The sequence below is a fragment of the Eptatretus burgeri genome, chromosome 10, assembly GCF_056783735.1.
Source record: "Eptatretus burgeri isolate ZD-2024b chromosome 10, Ebu_testis_v1, whole genome shotgun sequence".
Lineage (NCBI taxonomy): Eukaryota > Metazoa > Chordata > Myxini > Myxiniformes > Myxinidae > Eptatretus > Eptatretus burgeri.
This window is the reverse complement of record NC_140970.1, coordinates 35571087-35588586: the sequence shown is the minus strand read 5'-3', so window position 1 is coordinate 35588586 and position 17500 is coordinate 35571087. Positions and strand designations below refer to the sequence as shown.

Sequence of the window (17500 nt, the reverse complement as noted above, 5' to 3'; positions counted from 1 at the left end):
TGTGGAGGGATTATGACAAGAACAAGCCGATTCGATTTTGGTTCAGGTCCAGATCCAGATGGATCTGGCCTATCAGTGGGATGCAAAATGTAAACTGTTCAGCCTGGCTGAGGTACGCGTTTTACGAGTGCCATTCTAATTTGTAACTGTGACGTTTTATTTTGAAATTTTAAGAAGAGGAAACAAGTAGAGTGAGGGTGGATAAGCATCACTTGGCAGTAGCCAATCACATACAGTGCACCTAGCCTCACACAGACAATCAGCGGCGTCTCGTGACATCGCCAAGCAATGCGAAGCATAGTTCATGCTTGCTTTGTGTCGTTGTTAATGTCAACAATGAAAATGATTTTGGCCAAATCATTTTTTGACCATGCGTGCATAATGTGTGGACCCAAGGACCTTGGGTCCTTGGCAATTACTAAGGCACCATTTTCAACTTTGTGTGACTGGCGGTTTGGGAGGAGATGGAAAACTTATGGACATACTGTGCAGTGGATCTTATTATATAAATGCCAATTTGTGATTCATTCACTCACTGGTTCACTCTGTCATTTAGCATGACCATCAATTGTGACTTTCCAGAGTAGGTTCCTCGCTATAGAACAGTTCAGGACTTGTTATGAGCATCCGGAGGATCCACTACAACATCATTGCTCAAACAATTTGTGTCGAAACTGCACCTTTATTTCGAATTCATGACTGTCACAAAAACATTGTGGTCCTACTGCAATTTATACCCTCAAATAAAAGCTTTGCAATGAGTTTGAAAGAAGAATAAGCCTATAGAAAACCAGAGGATGTCGTGCAAACAAATATATTGTTGTGTCCATGGCAGTTAGGTTATACCCCACTCCTAACCCAGACGTCGTGTTCAGGGGTGTGAACACCGACCTGGATGGATAGCTAAACGGTTATACTTGGAGGCGAACAGCCGAGATCCTTGGAGATTATGGCGTGCATGGGACGGAAGCACACGGGTTTATCCTCAAACCCACAATGAATAAACAAACACAGGTAAATTCAACAACTGACGGTTTAATGGACATAAATCAAAGGGTGATAATGAAAATAAATCAAGAGTGCAAATGAAACAGGAGGTAAAACTAAGCCTAATTTGAGATGTTTCCACTCAGTCACAAAAACAGACAAGGGGAAAGATAAAAATAAAAGAAAATCCCCCTTTTATGCCAGTACTCAGCTTGTGTCCAGAGATGACCTTTGAGAGCCTCACAGTCGTCGAACCGTGGAGCCACAACACAGGGAAAACACACCAAAATGGCGCTAAAGTCGCTCCACGCAGCTATGTATGTGAGGTAATGCATGTGGAGGTCTCACTGCCAGAGCCCATGAGCCGCTGTACAGTTTCTTCTCAAGATCGAGATTGCCACACTGCTCCTCTCAGTACCAGGCCCGCTCACAACGCCTTCTTCCTTGAACCTCCAAGGGGATACTGCCCAGTTATAACTGAGAGATGCACTCTTCTTCTCCCCTCCTCCTCAAAGCGTACAAACTTCGCGACCCAGCCGAACAGTCAATGGCAAGCGTCTTGCTCCAGCATCCAAGCAAATTCACACAACACAAACAACGAGAATTGCGCAGCCTTTTCATCATTTCGATAGTGACCATAGCCTCATGCTTTGCTTCCAACCACCGTCTTTTCTGTCTGGCACCTTCTCCTTCTCTGAAGTCACTCTGACCAATCAACTCCGGGGGGCGTGGCCTGCTGGTACAAAGCCGGGAAGGTGGGGTTTTTGCCTGCTCGGAAACGTTCGGCTCTGTTGTTGTTGTTGTTGTTGTTGTTGTTGTTGTTGTTGTTGTTGGCATAAAAACGTGGTTCTTTTATTTCCGGCTTTGTAAATGCAAAAATGGAAGAAAAGGTCACAGGGGGCAATCACATACTGGGATAAACTCGCCTTAAACCCTATCTAGTTAACAGCACCACCCCGCGTGGTGACATGTAAGAACTTAAGCTCACAGTTTCCCAACTTAAATTATGTCGAGATGTCTCCTACCCATCCACGGACCATGCCACACTATACAATCCTACCTTTACTATGAAAGTCCTCCATCTACCCCACAAACATAACAATATCATGGCCAATATAAAGAATGAAGTGGATAAAAAGTTCTTTTCAACAGTCCAAGCTAAGGCAGCAAAGTTAGAAATACCTGTACACGTCCGATTGTTGTCATGGAGATGGTAACCATGACGACAGGAGCAGAAGAAGCCGCCTGGATAATTTTGGCAGAAATGGTCGCAGGATCTTTCTTCATCGTTGGCAAATTCCACGCATTCATCAATGTCTGCACATCAGTTCCAAGTTAGGTCCATAAGGTTTTCAGACCAAATATTAGCACGTACCCACTCCATCCCAGATAAGCAGGCACAACCAATAGCTATTATGAATAGATAGCTCAAGATCATGTGAAAAAAGAACTTTAAACTACCACTTCATACAGTTCAATGTGGAGGAGCCATTACCAACAGCAGTGTAAAGAGCCACAAATCCAGTGAAATCCTCCTCGTTGGAGTAATCAGAACGGAATTTAATGGTCAGTATGTTTCCTGGGGCCAGGATAGGCTGGGAGCCAGGTACACGCTCTGTGTCTGTGTCATATTTCCCACAGAAAGTTCCCAGGATATGTTGTCCATCCAGGAGCTGGAGGAAAGATGGACCAAGGAGTTATATTTTCCTTCTTTCTTTCTTTCTTTCTCTCTCCATATAACATTTCATAACTTGTGATTCTTAGTTCAATCATAACATATCAATAATTTTACCTGATTTTGTGAAGTACCTTCGACTCTCATTCAAAAAAAAAAATTAAAAAATTTGAAACAAGATAATTGCAAAAAAAGTTTTTTTCAAATTGCTATTTATTTATTTATTTATTTATACTTTTCCATTTTATCAAAATTTGTCTTAATTGAGAGTCCACTGTATTTTACAATATATTACGTCATCAAATACGAAAAAGGTTCAAAGTATTCCTCTTTTTTTTGCAAATTATAATCACTCCTACACAATTGTCACAGGAATACATAATGCAAGCTGCAAGGTGATATAAAAAGGAGGGGTGGGCACTGGGCAGGGTGTCAAAATGTTTTGACATCAAGTTATGAATAATGACACACAAAAATACACTTCATGTCTTGTCTTTTAATGAACAACTAACTAACCAAAAAAAAAAAAAATCAAATTGCTGTACTCCGATTCCTTCTGAATAAATATTCCACAACCTTCCTCACAGATCAAGATTTTCGAGTTTAGACAATGCATCTGATGATAACTCAAACCTTAGTCAGGGTATATAGGCTGGATGCTTCAGTTTCTGTATTTGTATTTCTTTAGTGAAAAAGTTGGAGGATAAAATGGTTTAAAGAACAGATTTACCTATAAATTAAACGAAATTTTCATAATGAAAATTTTAATTTAAGCAAAGTTTTGTAATATAAATATGGTGAACACAACGTACTGTGATGTTTGTAATTATGAATATAAATGTAATAAAAAAACACCTTCAAACCAACAAACACACATTCAATCTTTTCAGGCAAATATCTCCACTTGACCAAGAAACAAAACATTGTGATAGATGTGATAATGATATTCTAAAAAAAAATGATTATAAACACCTTCAATCAGGCAAACACAAGAACAATGAAGAAAGGAAAGGTGCCACTAAATTCTCCATTGAAAACACTGATGGGGCATTTAAAGGACATATAAAAATAAGATTGTTTCGCTTTCAAGACCCTGGACCATCTTCAATCATTGAAGCTGTTGATATGGTGAAACAAAGTATTGAAACGATAATTAAAAACACATTAAGTGAAATGAAAACTTTTAAGTTTTATATCGGAGTAAAATTGAATATGGTAAGAGAAGGCGATGAAACTACTCACTCAATGAGGACAAACCCTCACTTTGTCTCATCATTTCAAGATTTTGTAAGATGTGATGTTTACGATGAACTACAGAGACAAGAACAAGATGTTGATAACACTGTAGTAGGTAGTGGATTTGCTATTACGAAAATAATCTTTTTAGATATACACATCTTAAAATCAGATCCTCTTCCAGCTTCTTCTTATATTGATTTACCAAAAGAGATAAAACTTAAGAATGCGGTTGTTAATATTCAAAACAAAGATAATAAATGTTTTCTATGGTCTGTTCTTGCTCACTTACATCCTCCACAATGGAATCCTGAAAGAGTTGAACATTGTAAGAAATACGAGAATACATTAAATGTTAAAGATTTAAAGTTTCCAATGTCATTGAGAGATATTCCTAAATTTGAGAAAATGAATAATCTATCTGTTAATGTATATGGATTAACGGATACAAACAAATTTCAGATATTAAAAATTTCAAACAACTATTAAAAATGATGAAACACACATTGACCTTCTCTACTTTATTTTAAAGAAAAAATCACATTATGCTCTCATCAAAAATTTATCAAGATTAACCAAATCACAACTATAAAAGAGAAAATGTAAAACGTATCCTTGTAAGAGATGTCTCAACTCCTTTCATACAAAAGAACGATTGAATCAACATTCAAAATATTGCAGTAATCATAAATCAACCGTAATCAATTTACCAAAAGCAGGTTCAAACATATCATTCAAAGATTTTAACAAATCTATAAAACATCCATTTGTGATATTTGCTGATTTTGAAAGTATCCTTGAAAAGATAGATACTGTTTCTCCAAATCCAAATAAATCATACACAAATAAATATCAAAAACATACTCCTTGTGGTTTCTGTTATTATATCAAATCATCTGTTGGTGATGGTGAGAAGATGCTTCAGAGGAGTTTGTAAGACGATTGGAAAAAGACTGTATAAGACGAAGAGAAATAATGGTTAAAACCTATAAAGCAATGTCATCAACAAAAGGAGAGAAAAAGGAATTTAAAAAGAACAGTATCTGTCATATTTGTGAGTAGAAAATTGAGAGAGAAGCCAAGGTTAGGGATCTCTGTCATCTTTCTGGTAAATATAGAAGTCCAGCTCATTACCATTGTAAACTTAATTACAAGCCCCCAAACTTTATTCCTGTCTTTCTTCACAACAACGCTCACTATGACACACATCTATTTATAAATGAACTTTCAAAGACATCTGGAGATATTTCTGCCATTCCTAACACAAATCAAAAATACATCTCATTCACAAAAACAATTCATACATCCCCCATAACCTATATCAGATTTCTTGACACATACAAGTTTATGGCAAGTCCATTATCTAACTTAGCTTCAAATATTAAAAACTTCCTGAATCTTAAATCACATTTCTCAAATCAAGAAGAGATTGATCTCTTATCACAAAAGGGAATATATCCGTATGAATATATGGATTCATTTGAGAAGTTTAAAGAAACACAACTTTCTTCAAGGGAAAGTTTCTTTGGCAAGTTGAATAAAATTCATATTTCCGATAGAGATTATACACAACCTAAAAAGGTTTAGGAGAAGTTTAATATAAAGAATCTTGGAGAATATCATGATTTGTATCTTAAAACGGATGTATTGTTATTGGCTGATGTGTTTGAAACTTTTAGAAGTCTGTCATAATAAAAATTATTATGGATTAGACCCCATTCACTATTACACAGCCCAGGTTTGGCTTGGAGTGCTATGTTAAAAAGGACAAAACAAAATTTGGAATGAATCAGTGATATAGATATGCTTTTAATGATAGAGAAGGCAAAAAGAGGAGGAATATCTCAAGTATGTTCCAAGAGATATGCTAAAGCAAATAACAAATATCTTCCTGATTATAATAAGAATGAGGACAACTCTTACCTGATGTATTATGATGCTAACAATTTGTATGGGTGGGCTATGTCTCAATCTTTACCTTATGGAAAACTTAAATGGGTTGAAGAAAAACATTATGAAAAAGTTTTATAAGACATTGTTGTCTCCTTTCAAAAAGAATTGGATGAAGCTGAAGTTGGATATTATTTTGAGGTTGATTTAAAATATCCAGAAGAACTTCATCACAAACATAAAGACCTACCTTATGCACCTGATATGGAAAGTCCAAGAAAAGAATGCTTAAGTGATTACCAACAGTCATTTAATATAAAAGGTAAATCTCCAGAAAAACGACTTACTGCATTAAATGATAAAGAAAGTTATGTTTTGCATCAAAGGAACTTGAGACAATATTTATCTGCTGGGTTGAGAGTGAGGAAAATTCATCGGATTTTGAAATTTAAACAAAGTCATTGTTAAAGAAGTATATTGATTTTAATACAAAAAGGAGAACAGAAGCAAAAACAGATTTTGAGAAGGACTTTTATAAATTAATGAATAATGCTGTATTTGGAAAGACAATGGAAAATGTTAGGAATTGACAAAACATAAGACTTGCTACATCTTGGAAACAGGCTTCAAAGTTAATTAATAGACCAAGTTTTGAGCGAGCGGAGGTGTTTTCAGAGAACTTTTGTGCTATTCATTTGAAAAAAAGAGAGTATTGAAATGGATAAACCGATTTATATTGGAACATCAATTCTTGACTCGTGAAAGTCGTTAATGTATGACTATTACTATAATAATTTAAAATCAAAGTATAAGGATAATGTGTCATTGTTATACATGGATACAGATGGTTTTATATTAGAAATTAAGACAAGTGATGTATATGAGGATATGACTGATAATATTGATATAGATGATACAAGTAATTATAAGTCAGGTGATGTGTTGTTTTCATCAAAGAACAAAAAGGATATTGGTAAGTTTAAAGATGAATTGGGTGGAAAGTACATGAGTGAATTTATTGGATTGAGATAAAAGTCTTATGCTTTTACGTATATTGATAATAACAACATTGAAAGGTGTGATAAGAATCTAAAGGGAATAAAGAAAAATATAATCAAGGAAACAATAAACTTTAAACATTATTACAACTGTTTAACTTTAAAGAAGGAAGAGTACAGAAAAATGTATACAATAAGAAGTTATAAACATCAATTATATTCAGAAGATATTAATAAGAAAGCATTAGGAGCTTTTGATGATAAAAAATAAATTTTAGAGAATGTAATCAATAGTCTCCTTTATGCTTATAAGTATAAGTGTTAAGATATTGGGTTAGGAATTTTAACAGGCTACCGCCATCTTTTATTGATTTATAAATGATAGAACCAAGCAATAACCAAACCAAAGAGTGGAGATGTAATCAACCTTGGTATTTAAATGGAAAAGATAAAGAATGGGAGAAATATCAAAAAGTCTTATTGAAGAAATAACCGGGGTAAAAGTAGATAAAACAAATAAGTGGATAAATTTAATTACAAATAAGTTGGAGGATGTAAAGAAAAAAATTAATATCCTTGAATGGGCTGAAAACTTTGATGATTATCAATTGAACAATGGAAAAACAATTTACTACAATCTCAAAATGATATGTGGCTCCGGAGGTGGTCAAATATGAGCATTAAGAGAAGTTTATCATTTCATTTCTGCTCAAAAAAATACTTAAATCAAGAACTAAGTTCCAAAGTAATCTTTGTGAATATACTCAATGGTGATGAATGTAATAGGAAAATTAAGTTATTCCCCAAAATCGAACATGGACAAATATTCAATGGTTCACTCTTTGAGTGGAATGAAAATATTGTTGTGGTTGACCAAATTCGCAAACCACCATTCAGGTCCCTTAGGTGAGATATCTCTGTAAGTATATGTGTAGTTAGGCCCAAACCCGTTGTTTCGAGGGAATAAATGTCATTCAGTCGGGCTGCGACTCTTCAGGATAGCCGTTTTTCTTTTACTATCTTTATTTTGGACCAGCCGCCATTACTACCACCACCAACCACGTCTCAACAGCCATCACAACAACAACCACCAACCACAACGCCGCTTCACAACAACAACCACCAACCACAACGCCGCTTCACAACAACAACCACCAACCACAACGCCGCTTCACGACAACAACCACCAACCACAACGCCGCTTCACAACAACAGCCACGACCTTTACCGTCACAACTCGCCACCATCGCATCACCGTCATTCCCACGCCACTTGTGGGCGCCGATGCTGGACTCGTGCGGGGCGCGCACCGAGCAGCGTGTTCAGAGACATCACAGACTTTCCGAAGAAAAACGGATCAAAAACGACTCACGCCCACTTCTGTTCCGTCCTATCGGAGAGCGTGGGGCGATTTGGCCCCGCCTCCAGGGCGTTGGAGTGAGGTCGCGATATGCAAATTCATGGATCAAAAAGCATTCACGCCCACTTTTCCTCGGTCCAATGGGGAGCCAGTTAGAGAGGTGAAGGGTCGGAGGCAAAGGGTCAAAGGTGAAGGAGCGAAGCCACGGGGCTTATATAAACGGCTGCGTTCGTCAGTAAAGTAAGTTGAGAGTGGTGCGTTGGAACGAGTTGTCGGTGGAGCTGGGAAGAAGAGTCAGAGTTCGGAGGGGAGAAGTCAAGAGTGAAGAGTTGGGACGAGCCAAGAGAGGAGACGGAGAGGGCGATTAGACAGAGCTGTGGAGAGGTGGCGGCGGCGAAGGCGGACGAGGGGGTGCTCGCGTCGGTGCCGGGAGCTGCAGAGGGAGAGGCCAGCAACGCGACCGAGGTCGAGGAGGAGACGCTCGTCGCGGGACCCGAGACAGGGTGATATCCGCCATCCCCCGAGCATCAACAACCCCCCTCCTGTTTCCCCCCGCGCTGAGATAGTGCGACAAGGGGGCCCCTTTCCCACCCCCTACCAGACACTGTCCGCGAGGCCCGCGGAGTTGAGGCGCCACCGCCACTTTGCGTCTCATCATCAGACGGGTAGGCCCGACACGGTCTCGGCCCCAGGCCCGCCTACCCCCCTCATCCTGGAGGGTGGTTCTCTTTTCTTTTGCTTTGGGTATCTGTGTTGTCGGCGCCGTCTGTGAAGTAAAATTGTATAAGTGTTGCCGTGTGCTCGGTAGTCGGATAGCTCTGCATTGTGTTTCTCTTTTATATTTGCTTTTTGTGTAATATTGTGTTTCTTCTCCTTTTACATGTGCTTTTGGTGTAATTGTATATGTGTGCTTCCCGTTCATCGCGAAATAAATGTGAGTTATGTTGAACTGTTTTCCCGCTTCGCTTCGTCTTTTCTTTCATTGAATCTCCATCTTGCTTCACGTAAAGGGTTGGTCGTGGGCTAAAACGCCGATAATTAATCGAACCGTCGAGGTCCGACGAACAACACCGCTCGGTTATCCCGATAGTACGGAACGGGTCGCTTAAAGTGGCCCGTGTCCGAAGTCGACCTGCGGCGAGGTGCGATCGCCCGGTCTACCCTCCGTGTGGGTACTTAGGTAGGTCGAATTTGGCGAGCAACCCTATCCCACGTGGGGGCCGATTGGCACGATCGTGGTGAGACCGAAAGGTCCACCCGTGACTAGTTCCCGGCGTTAGTCCGAGAGGGTCATGACTGGATTGTCCGTCCGGTGGGCGACGTGCCGCGATTCGAGTTACGTGGCCGTCCGCACGCCGGCGGGCGCGAATCCGCAACAATATGAAAGGAAAGAAGTGCTTTAATCAGTAAGTCTCAATTTTACATTTGCTTTTATGGGAGGGGGGAGAAAACCAGTCTCCTATTTTGGACTTTTGGAGCTTGAGTCAGTCTCAATTTTACATTTGCTTGTATGGGAAGGGGAGAAAATCAGTCTCAATTTTACATTTGCTTGTATGGGAGGGGGAGGAAATCAGTCTCCTATTTTAGGCATTTGAGGCTTGAGTCAGAAAGTTTTTCCCTTTTCCCCCATTAATTTGAATGGCTGCCTCAGAAACCATATTTATCCTCTGCTCCTCTCTCTCTTTCTCTCTCTCTCTCTCCCCCCCTCTCTTGTTCTCCCCCCCCCCCCGAGCATTCCCATCATCGAAGCGATGGGGATGGTATTTGCTGGTATCTTAATACAATATAGCTAATACGTATGGGGCTATACACACACACACACACACACACACACACACACACACACACACACACACACACACACACACACACACACACACACACACACACACACACACACAACATGGCATTGCTGACAGGTGTATAAAATCAGGCACACAGCCATGCAATCTCCATAGACAAACATTGGCAGTAGAATGGGCCATACTGAAGAGCTCAGTGACTTTCAACGTGGCACCATCATAGGGTGCCACCTTTTAACAAGTCAGTTTGTCAAATTTCTGCCCTGCTAGAGCTGCCCCGGTCAAGTGTGAGTGTTGTTATTGTGAAATGGAAATGTCTGGAACAAACAACAGCTCAGCTGCGAAGTAGTAGGTCACACAAGCTCATGGAATGGGACCACCGAGGGCTGGAGCACAAAGCGTGGAAAAAATCGTCTGTTGTCGGTTGCAACACTCACTACTGAGTGCCAAACTGACTATGGAAGCAACGTCAACACAAGCACTGTTCGTTGAGAGCTTCATGAAATGGGTTTCCATGGCCGAGCAGCTGCACACAAGCCAAGCATCGGATGGAGTGGTGTCAAGCTCACCACTATTGGACTCTGGAGCAGTGGAAACGTCGAGATGGAATTGTGAGGATGCCTAGATCTGGGGAAGGGTATAAAACAATTTCTTGAGTGTTGAAAGTTCCCAAGAGCACAGTGGGCTTCCATCATTAGGAAATGGAAAGAATATGGAAGTACCCAGACTCTTCCTACAGCTGGCCATCCGATCAAACTGAGCAACTGGGCAAGAACAACCTTGGTCAGGGAGGTGACCAAGAACCAATGACGACTCTGAAGGAACTGGAGAGTTCCTTGGCTGAGATGGGAGAACCTGACAGAAGGACAACAGTCTCTGAAGCACTTCACAATTCCAGGCTTCATGGGAGAGTGGCCAGAAGGAAGCCACTCCTGAGAAAAGGCACATGACAGCATCCCTAGAGTTTGCAAAAAGCCACGTGAAAGACTGAGAACATGAGGCAAAACATTCTGTGGTCTGATGAGATGAAAATTGAACTATTTGGCCTGAATACAAAGTGCACTGTCTGGCAGAACCCAAGCACATTTCATCACCTATCTAACACCATCCCCACCATGAAGTCGGTTGGTGGCAGCATCATGATATTGGGATGCTTTTCAGTGGCAGGGACAGGGAGACTTATAAAGATGGAGGGAACAATGAATGGAGCCAAATACAGGCAAAGCAAATCATTGAGGAAAACCTGTGTCAGATTGCAAAAGACCTTAAACTGCAGCAAAGATTTACATTCCAACAGGACAATGACCCCAAGCATCCAGTTAAAGCAAGATTGGAATGGCTTCAGAATAACAACTTGAAAGTCCTTGAATAGCCCAGCCAAAACCCAGGCTTGAATCCCATTGAGAATCTGTGGAAAGAGTTGAAGATTGCTGTTCACTGGAGATCCCCTTCCAACTTGACAGAGCATGAGTATATCTGCAAGGAAGATTTGTGTGAAAATCCCCAAATCCAGATGTGCAAAACTGATCCATCCATCCAACCATTGGGACCATAGCCTGTGCAGAGCGTTGGTGCTGCCTAAGCAGTCTCCTTGGCTATTGGGCACAATCCTGGATGGGTCGCCACTCCTCCACAGGATACCAGCAAGCTGGCACTCATTTTGCTGACCTCGGAAGGAAAACAGGCAGAGTTAACCCCATCTGGTATTAATACAACAGCCAAATGTAATTTGAATTCTGGATCCTAGGATCCCAAACCAACCACCTTAACCATTAAGCCAACATCAAAGCTGATAAAAAGCTGTAATCGCTGCCAAAAGCGCTTCCACAAAGTATTGACTCAGGGGGTTGAATACTTATTGATGCAAGACATTTCTGCTTCTCATTTTCAATAAATTTGGAGAAATCTCTAAAAACATTTTTTCACTTTGTCATTATGGGGTATTTTATGTAACACCTGCTGAGTAAAATGTTATCATGCACACTTGCATAATTAAAATGCTTCACCACATCAACCTCCAGATGAGTAAACCCTAAACATGAAAGACTTGCATAATTAAAATGTTTCACCATATCTACCCCCAGAATCCAGCTGAGTACATCTGGTAACACATTAGCATCCACCAACATCCCCCACAAAAAAAGACTACCCACCCCTCCCGCAGCATCCCACAATTCCCGTGTGACTACTAGCAGTATGTGTAGTGTGTCCTGGGTCTCAATAATTCTACTTATCCCACTGCCTTGACCGGTGTTGTGCCTCTCGTTCCGCTCATTTGGTCATTGATCAAACATGACTCGCAAGCGCAAGACCAGTGCCAGAGAAGGGTTAACTACCAAGAGGCAGAAGAAAGTGATGAGCCCGAGTCACAAAGTGGATCTGCTGGAATGGCTGTTGAGAGGACAGTGTGGCTTCTGTGGGCAAATCACGATGGAGTAAGCAAATCCACCGTTCGCTACATACGGAAGAACGAGAAGGTGATCTGAGAAAGTGTTGCGACGAGCGCTGTACCAAGCACCAAAGTGGTCACCCACATCCGGGATGTCCACATAGAAATGCCTTTAAGTGGACCTCTCATTCACGCAAAGGCGATATGTATGTATGTGCATCGAGCTGGCACAGGTGTCGCAAGCACGAGTGACATGGGAATGAGCAATGAGGGTACGAGCAGCCCCAGTCCATTCCAAGTAAGCAGGGGATGGTTTGACCACTTCAAACAGTGCTACGGTCTCCGCAACATAAAACTGACAGGCGAGTGTGCCTCCATACACAAAGAAGCAGCCCAAGTGTTCCCTGCTCAACTCGTGTAGCTCGTCGAGGAGAAGGGATACCTGCCAAAGCAGGTGTTCAACGTGGACGAGACTGACCTGTTTTGGAATAAGGTGCAAACGTGAACTTTTATCTCGAAGCACGAAGGGACAGCATTGGGATTCAAGGCCGCAAAGGACCAGATCTCTTCTCCTCTGCGCAAATGCAAAAGGGGATGATATGATGAAGTCCATGATATTGGACCTTTCACTGAACCCACGTGCTCTCAACAGTAAGAACAAGCACATGCTGCCAGTGTTTTGGTACGCCAACAGGAAGGCATGGGTGAAGGCAGCAATCTTCATCGACTGGTTCCATTACTGTTTTATCCCTCAGGTGGAGAGGTACCTGGTGGAAAAAAAAAACCTTGTGTTCAAGGTTCTCCTGCTCATCGACAATGCTCCTGGCCACCCCAGGGACCTAAAGGTGGCTCACCCAAATGTCGAAGTGATCTCCCTGCCACCCAACACCACCTCCCTGATCCAGCCACTCGACCAAGGGGTAGTTTTGACTTTCAAAACATATTATACCCACCGCACCTTTCATAGCATTTTGGATGCGATGGACTCCAACCCAGAGCTCACCGTCGGGTAGTGTTGGAAGGAGTTCAACATAACCCACTGCATCAGCGCAATCAAAGAGACGCTGGATGAGGTGAAAGCCTCCACCATCAACGTATGCTGGCACAACGTGTAACCACACACAGTGAAGAACTTCAGAGGCATTCCCGACTACATGGAGGAGAGGCATAAAATTGTCAGGTTGGCATGGCAGGTGGGACGAGAAGGCTTTGACAACATGGAGCTAGAGGAGTTGGATGCTCTTATCGCCTTGCATGCGAGGAGTTCACTGAGGAGGAGTTGGGAGCCATTACCAAGGTCTATGGGGAGGAGGAGGCGGAGGAGGTGGGCAGTGATGAGGAAGAGGTGTCGAAGTAAAACTCACGGTCAAGTTCCTGGGTGAGATAATGCAGGACATTCGGTCAGTCACTGAGAGCCTGTTTGATGCCGATCTGGTCATGGATCGAAACCTGAAAGTCAAGAGGTGGTTGGATGATGTGGTGCTCTCATACAAGGAGCGACATCAAAATCTATGGCAATCTGACGGGCAGCTCTCAATCACAGAGTTCTTACAACCTGGTCCATCCACCTCAGGAGCAACAGCACCCTCACCTGCTTCTCCTGCATTCCATTCACTGAGTGACTCTTCATATCAGGATCCTTATCTGCTTCAGCATCCTCACCAACATTCCTTTCGGTACATGATTCATCAACACCTTACTGTGTATCAACCGCACACCAACAGTACCGCACAGTACTAACATCAACGGTGCCAGCATACTGTGTGGTCTTCAGGTTACTCCACTGAGTTCACTGGATTTTAAAACATCATCATCATCACCATTTGAAAAGTTGTGTTTGGTTGTGCAAAGAAAAATTAGAAACGGTACCTGCTGTTTTTGAATTTTTTTTACTTTTACGATATGGTTGGTTAATCACTTAATAAAATGTGAATCGCATTCCTTCAACAAACACTGGAAACGGTACCTCGTGTTGTCCTTTTTAAAATTTTTTTGAAAGCATTTTTTTATGAAACTGTAATCATGTGCATTCACAGTCGAAAAGATTTTAAACTCTTAAATGTTTCCCCGATGAACCAGGAACTGCCGGGAAGTTGTCCCCCTTTTTCCCCATTGAAACAATTTGTGGCATCAACATTCGCCGCTGAGATTCAAACCCAGGCGAGACAGCTCAGAAGCGAGTGTACAGACCCAGTCAGGTAGACAGGAAAATGTGGACAGATTTAACAGTTATAAACGACGCACAACAGAGCTGTTATCACATGTATGATCAAATCAAAATCAGACAAGGGAAAACACAATTCACTTTTGAATTCTACCTTCTTGCACACGACTCATAATAAAACATAAAATAGTAGGTTTTCCTACCTCTATGGCATCGTATTCACAGAGGTGTGAAGGTTCCAAGTCAAAATGCAGGAATTTTATTTGAACTCTGTAGCCATTCGGGACCTGGAGATGCCATGTACGCTGCAGAAAGTTGGGGTAGACGTAGGGGTAGTTTGGTGAGCGCAATGTCCCAAACAACTGCTGCTTTGTTTTTGGAACCACTTCATCATCACCCGTTGAAAAACAGCCAAGAACAAAGAGCCATGACACCAGAAAGAAGTAAATGAAGCTGTGCACAGAAACAGTTTATTTTACAATTATTATATTGAGTAATTTAGGATTCATACATCTTTTGTCCAATCCCAGTCAATCAGGGAATACACAGAGTGTTTCAAAAAGACCTGGACAACTTTGATTGTTAACATATTTAGTGCCACAAATGGCTACCCTGACTTTACACACGTACATCTATTAATTGCGTACTATTGGAATGTACTTTTCAACATTTTAGACTGCTGAGACCCCTTCGACTGTTGAATACCCTTTAAGACATCTAAGACCCTTAAGACCCCAAAAGACCCTGAAGATCCAAAAGACCCAGATGACCCAAAAGACCCTGAGGAACCAAAAGACCCCAAGAACCCAAAAGATCCATAATATCACAAGGACTCTGAAGACCCAAAAGTCCCCGAAGACACAAAAAACAACTCTCAATCACAGAGTTCTTCCACTCAGAATAATAATACCCAAAAGACCCCGAAGACCCAAAAGACCAAAATTACCCAAAAGGCCAAAACTACCCAAAAGACCCTGTGGAATCAAAAGACCCAGAGCACCCAAAAGACCCCCAAAACCCCAAAGACCCAAAAGACAGCTCTCAATCACAGAGTTCTTCCACTCAGAATAATAATACCCAAAATACCCCGAAGACCCAAAAGACCCTGAAGACACAAAAGACCCTGAAGAACCAAAAGACCCAGATCGCCCAAAAGATCCATAATACCACAAGGACCCTGAAGACCCCAATAACTCAAAAGATGCAGAGGATCCAAAAGGCCCCCAAAACCCCAAAGACCCAGATGACCCAAAAGTCCCTGAAGACACAAAAGACAGCTCTCAATCACAGAGTTCTTCCACTTAAAATAATAATACCCAAAAGACCCTGAACACCCAAAAGACTCTGAAGACCCAAAGGACCAAAAAGACTCCGAAGACCAAAAAGACCCAAAAGACCCAGATGACCCAAAAGACCATGAAGACCCAAAGGCCCCTGAGGACCCAAAATACCCCAACAACCCAAAAGACCCATACTACCACAAGGACCCCAAAGACCCCAAGAACTCAAGAGACCCAAAAGACCCAAAAGACTCAGAGGACCCAAAAGACCCTGAAGACCCAAAAGACCAAAATGACCCAAAAGGCCAAAATGACCCAAAAGACCCTGTGGAACCAAAAGACCCAGAGGACCCCTTAAACCCCCTTTTACCTTTAAGACCGTTCAGACCTCTTTTACCTTTAAGACCCTTTTAACACTTTAGAAACCTTTAGCTTCATTCAATCTTGAGACCTTGTGTACCCTTTTGACCCCGAGAACCTTTGGACGTTTACACCGCTTAAGTCCCTTTAGACACCTCAGATCTTAACATCATTTAGATACCATTTAGAGCTTTAGACCACTTGGACATTAAAATATTGTCAACGAGCAAATACCACCCATCGCTTCGCTGATGGTAATACTAAAGGAGGGAGAGAGAAAAAGAGGTGGGAAGAGAGAGACGGGTGGGGGGGGAGAGCATGGGGAGAGTGAAGAGGTGGAGGGGAAAGGAAAGAGGAGGGAGGGGGAGCAAGGAGGGATGGGGGAAGGGAAGACAGTGTGAAGTGAGAGTGAGGGAAGGCAGACGTGCGGTGGAGCATTAATTATGATTTATACCATCTCATCAGTATTATTCTGCAGAGAATAACAGTGAAGATGGAAACAAAATAATGTCTGAAATCCATTTTCTACCAGTCATACTATAAACACGGCCTGGAGACAAACTCCCATCCGGAGAAAAACTCCTGTCCGAACAATTCGGGAGACAAACTCCCGTCCAAACATAAATACTGCCAGGGACGCGTCCGGAGTCAAGCTGTATGGAGACAAACACCACCCGAATGCGTCCAGAGACAGACACAACCCGGACGTGTCCAGAGATAGACACCACCCAGACACGTACATAGACAGACACCGCTCGGACGGGTCCAGAAACAAACATCTCCCAGACGCGTCCGGAGACAAACAACGCCCGGACGCATCTGGAGATAGACACCGCACGGACATGTCCGTGAAAAAAACACTGCACGGCGGACGCATCTGGAGCTATGCTGGCTGGAGACAAACACTGCTCAGACATGTCTGCAGGCAAACACCCGTCCAGACATAAACACCGCAAGCACACATCTGGAGACAAACCCTGCCAGGACACGCCCGGAGACAAACACCATCGAAACATAACCAGCGTTCGGATATGTCCAGAGAGAGAGAGAGAGGTAGAGGGAGAGGGAGAGGGGATGCGGGAGGAGATGCGGGAGGAGATGCAGGAGGAGGGAACTGCACTGTATTGGGAGGGGGTAGAGCAAGGATGGGACAGAGAGAGAGGGGGAGAGAGAGGGAGAGGGAGAGAGAGAGGAGGAGAGGGAGAGAGAGATAGAGAGAGAGGGATAGAGAAAGAGGGATAGAGAGAGGGGGAGGGAGAGAGGGAGAGGGAGGGAGAGAGAAGGGGAGAGAGGGGAGGGAGAGGGATGGAGAGGGAGAGGGAGAGAGAGGGGAGAGGGAGAGAGAGGGAGAGGGAGAGT

General features: G+C 42.4%; 1 protein-coding gene across 3 annotated transcripts in view; it reads right to left on the bottom strand.

Moving 5' to 3' along the window:
- Nucleotides 1-17500, bottom strand: part of MASP1 (MBL associated serine protease 1) — a 103499-nt gene that overhangs the window by 80203 nt on the left and 5796 nt on the right. For all 3 annotated transcript variants that reach the window (XM_085897849.1, XM_085897851.1, XM_085897848.1), the window contains exons 2-4: nt 14705-14954; nt 2483-2660; nt 2170-2304 (exon numbers count right to left, since the gene is read on the bottom strand). In XM_085897849.1, the coding sequence (XP_085753975.1) occupies nt 2170-2304; nt 2483-2660; nt 14705-14954 (563 nt within the window). The remainder of the gene's footprint in view (nt 1-2169; nt 2305-2482; nt 2661-14704; nt 14955-17500) is intronic.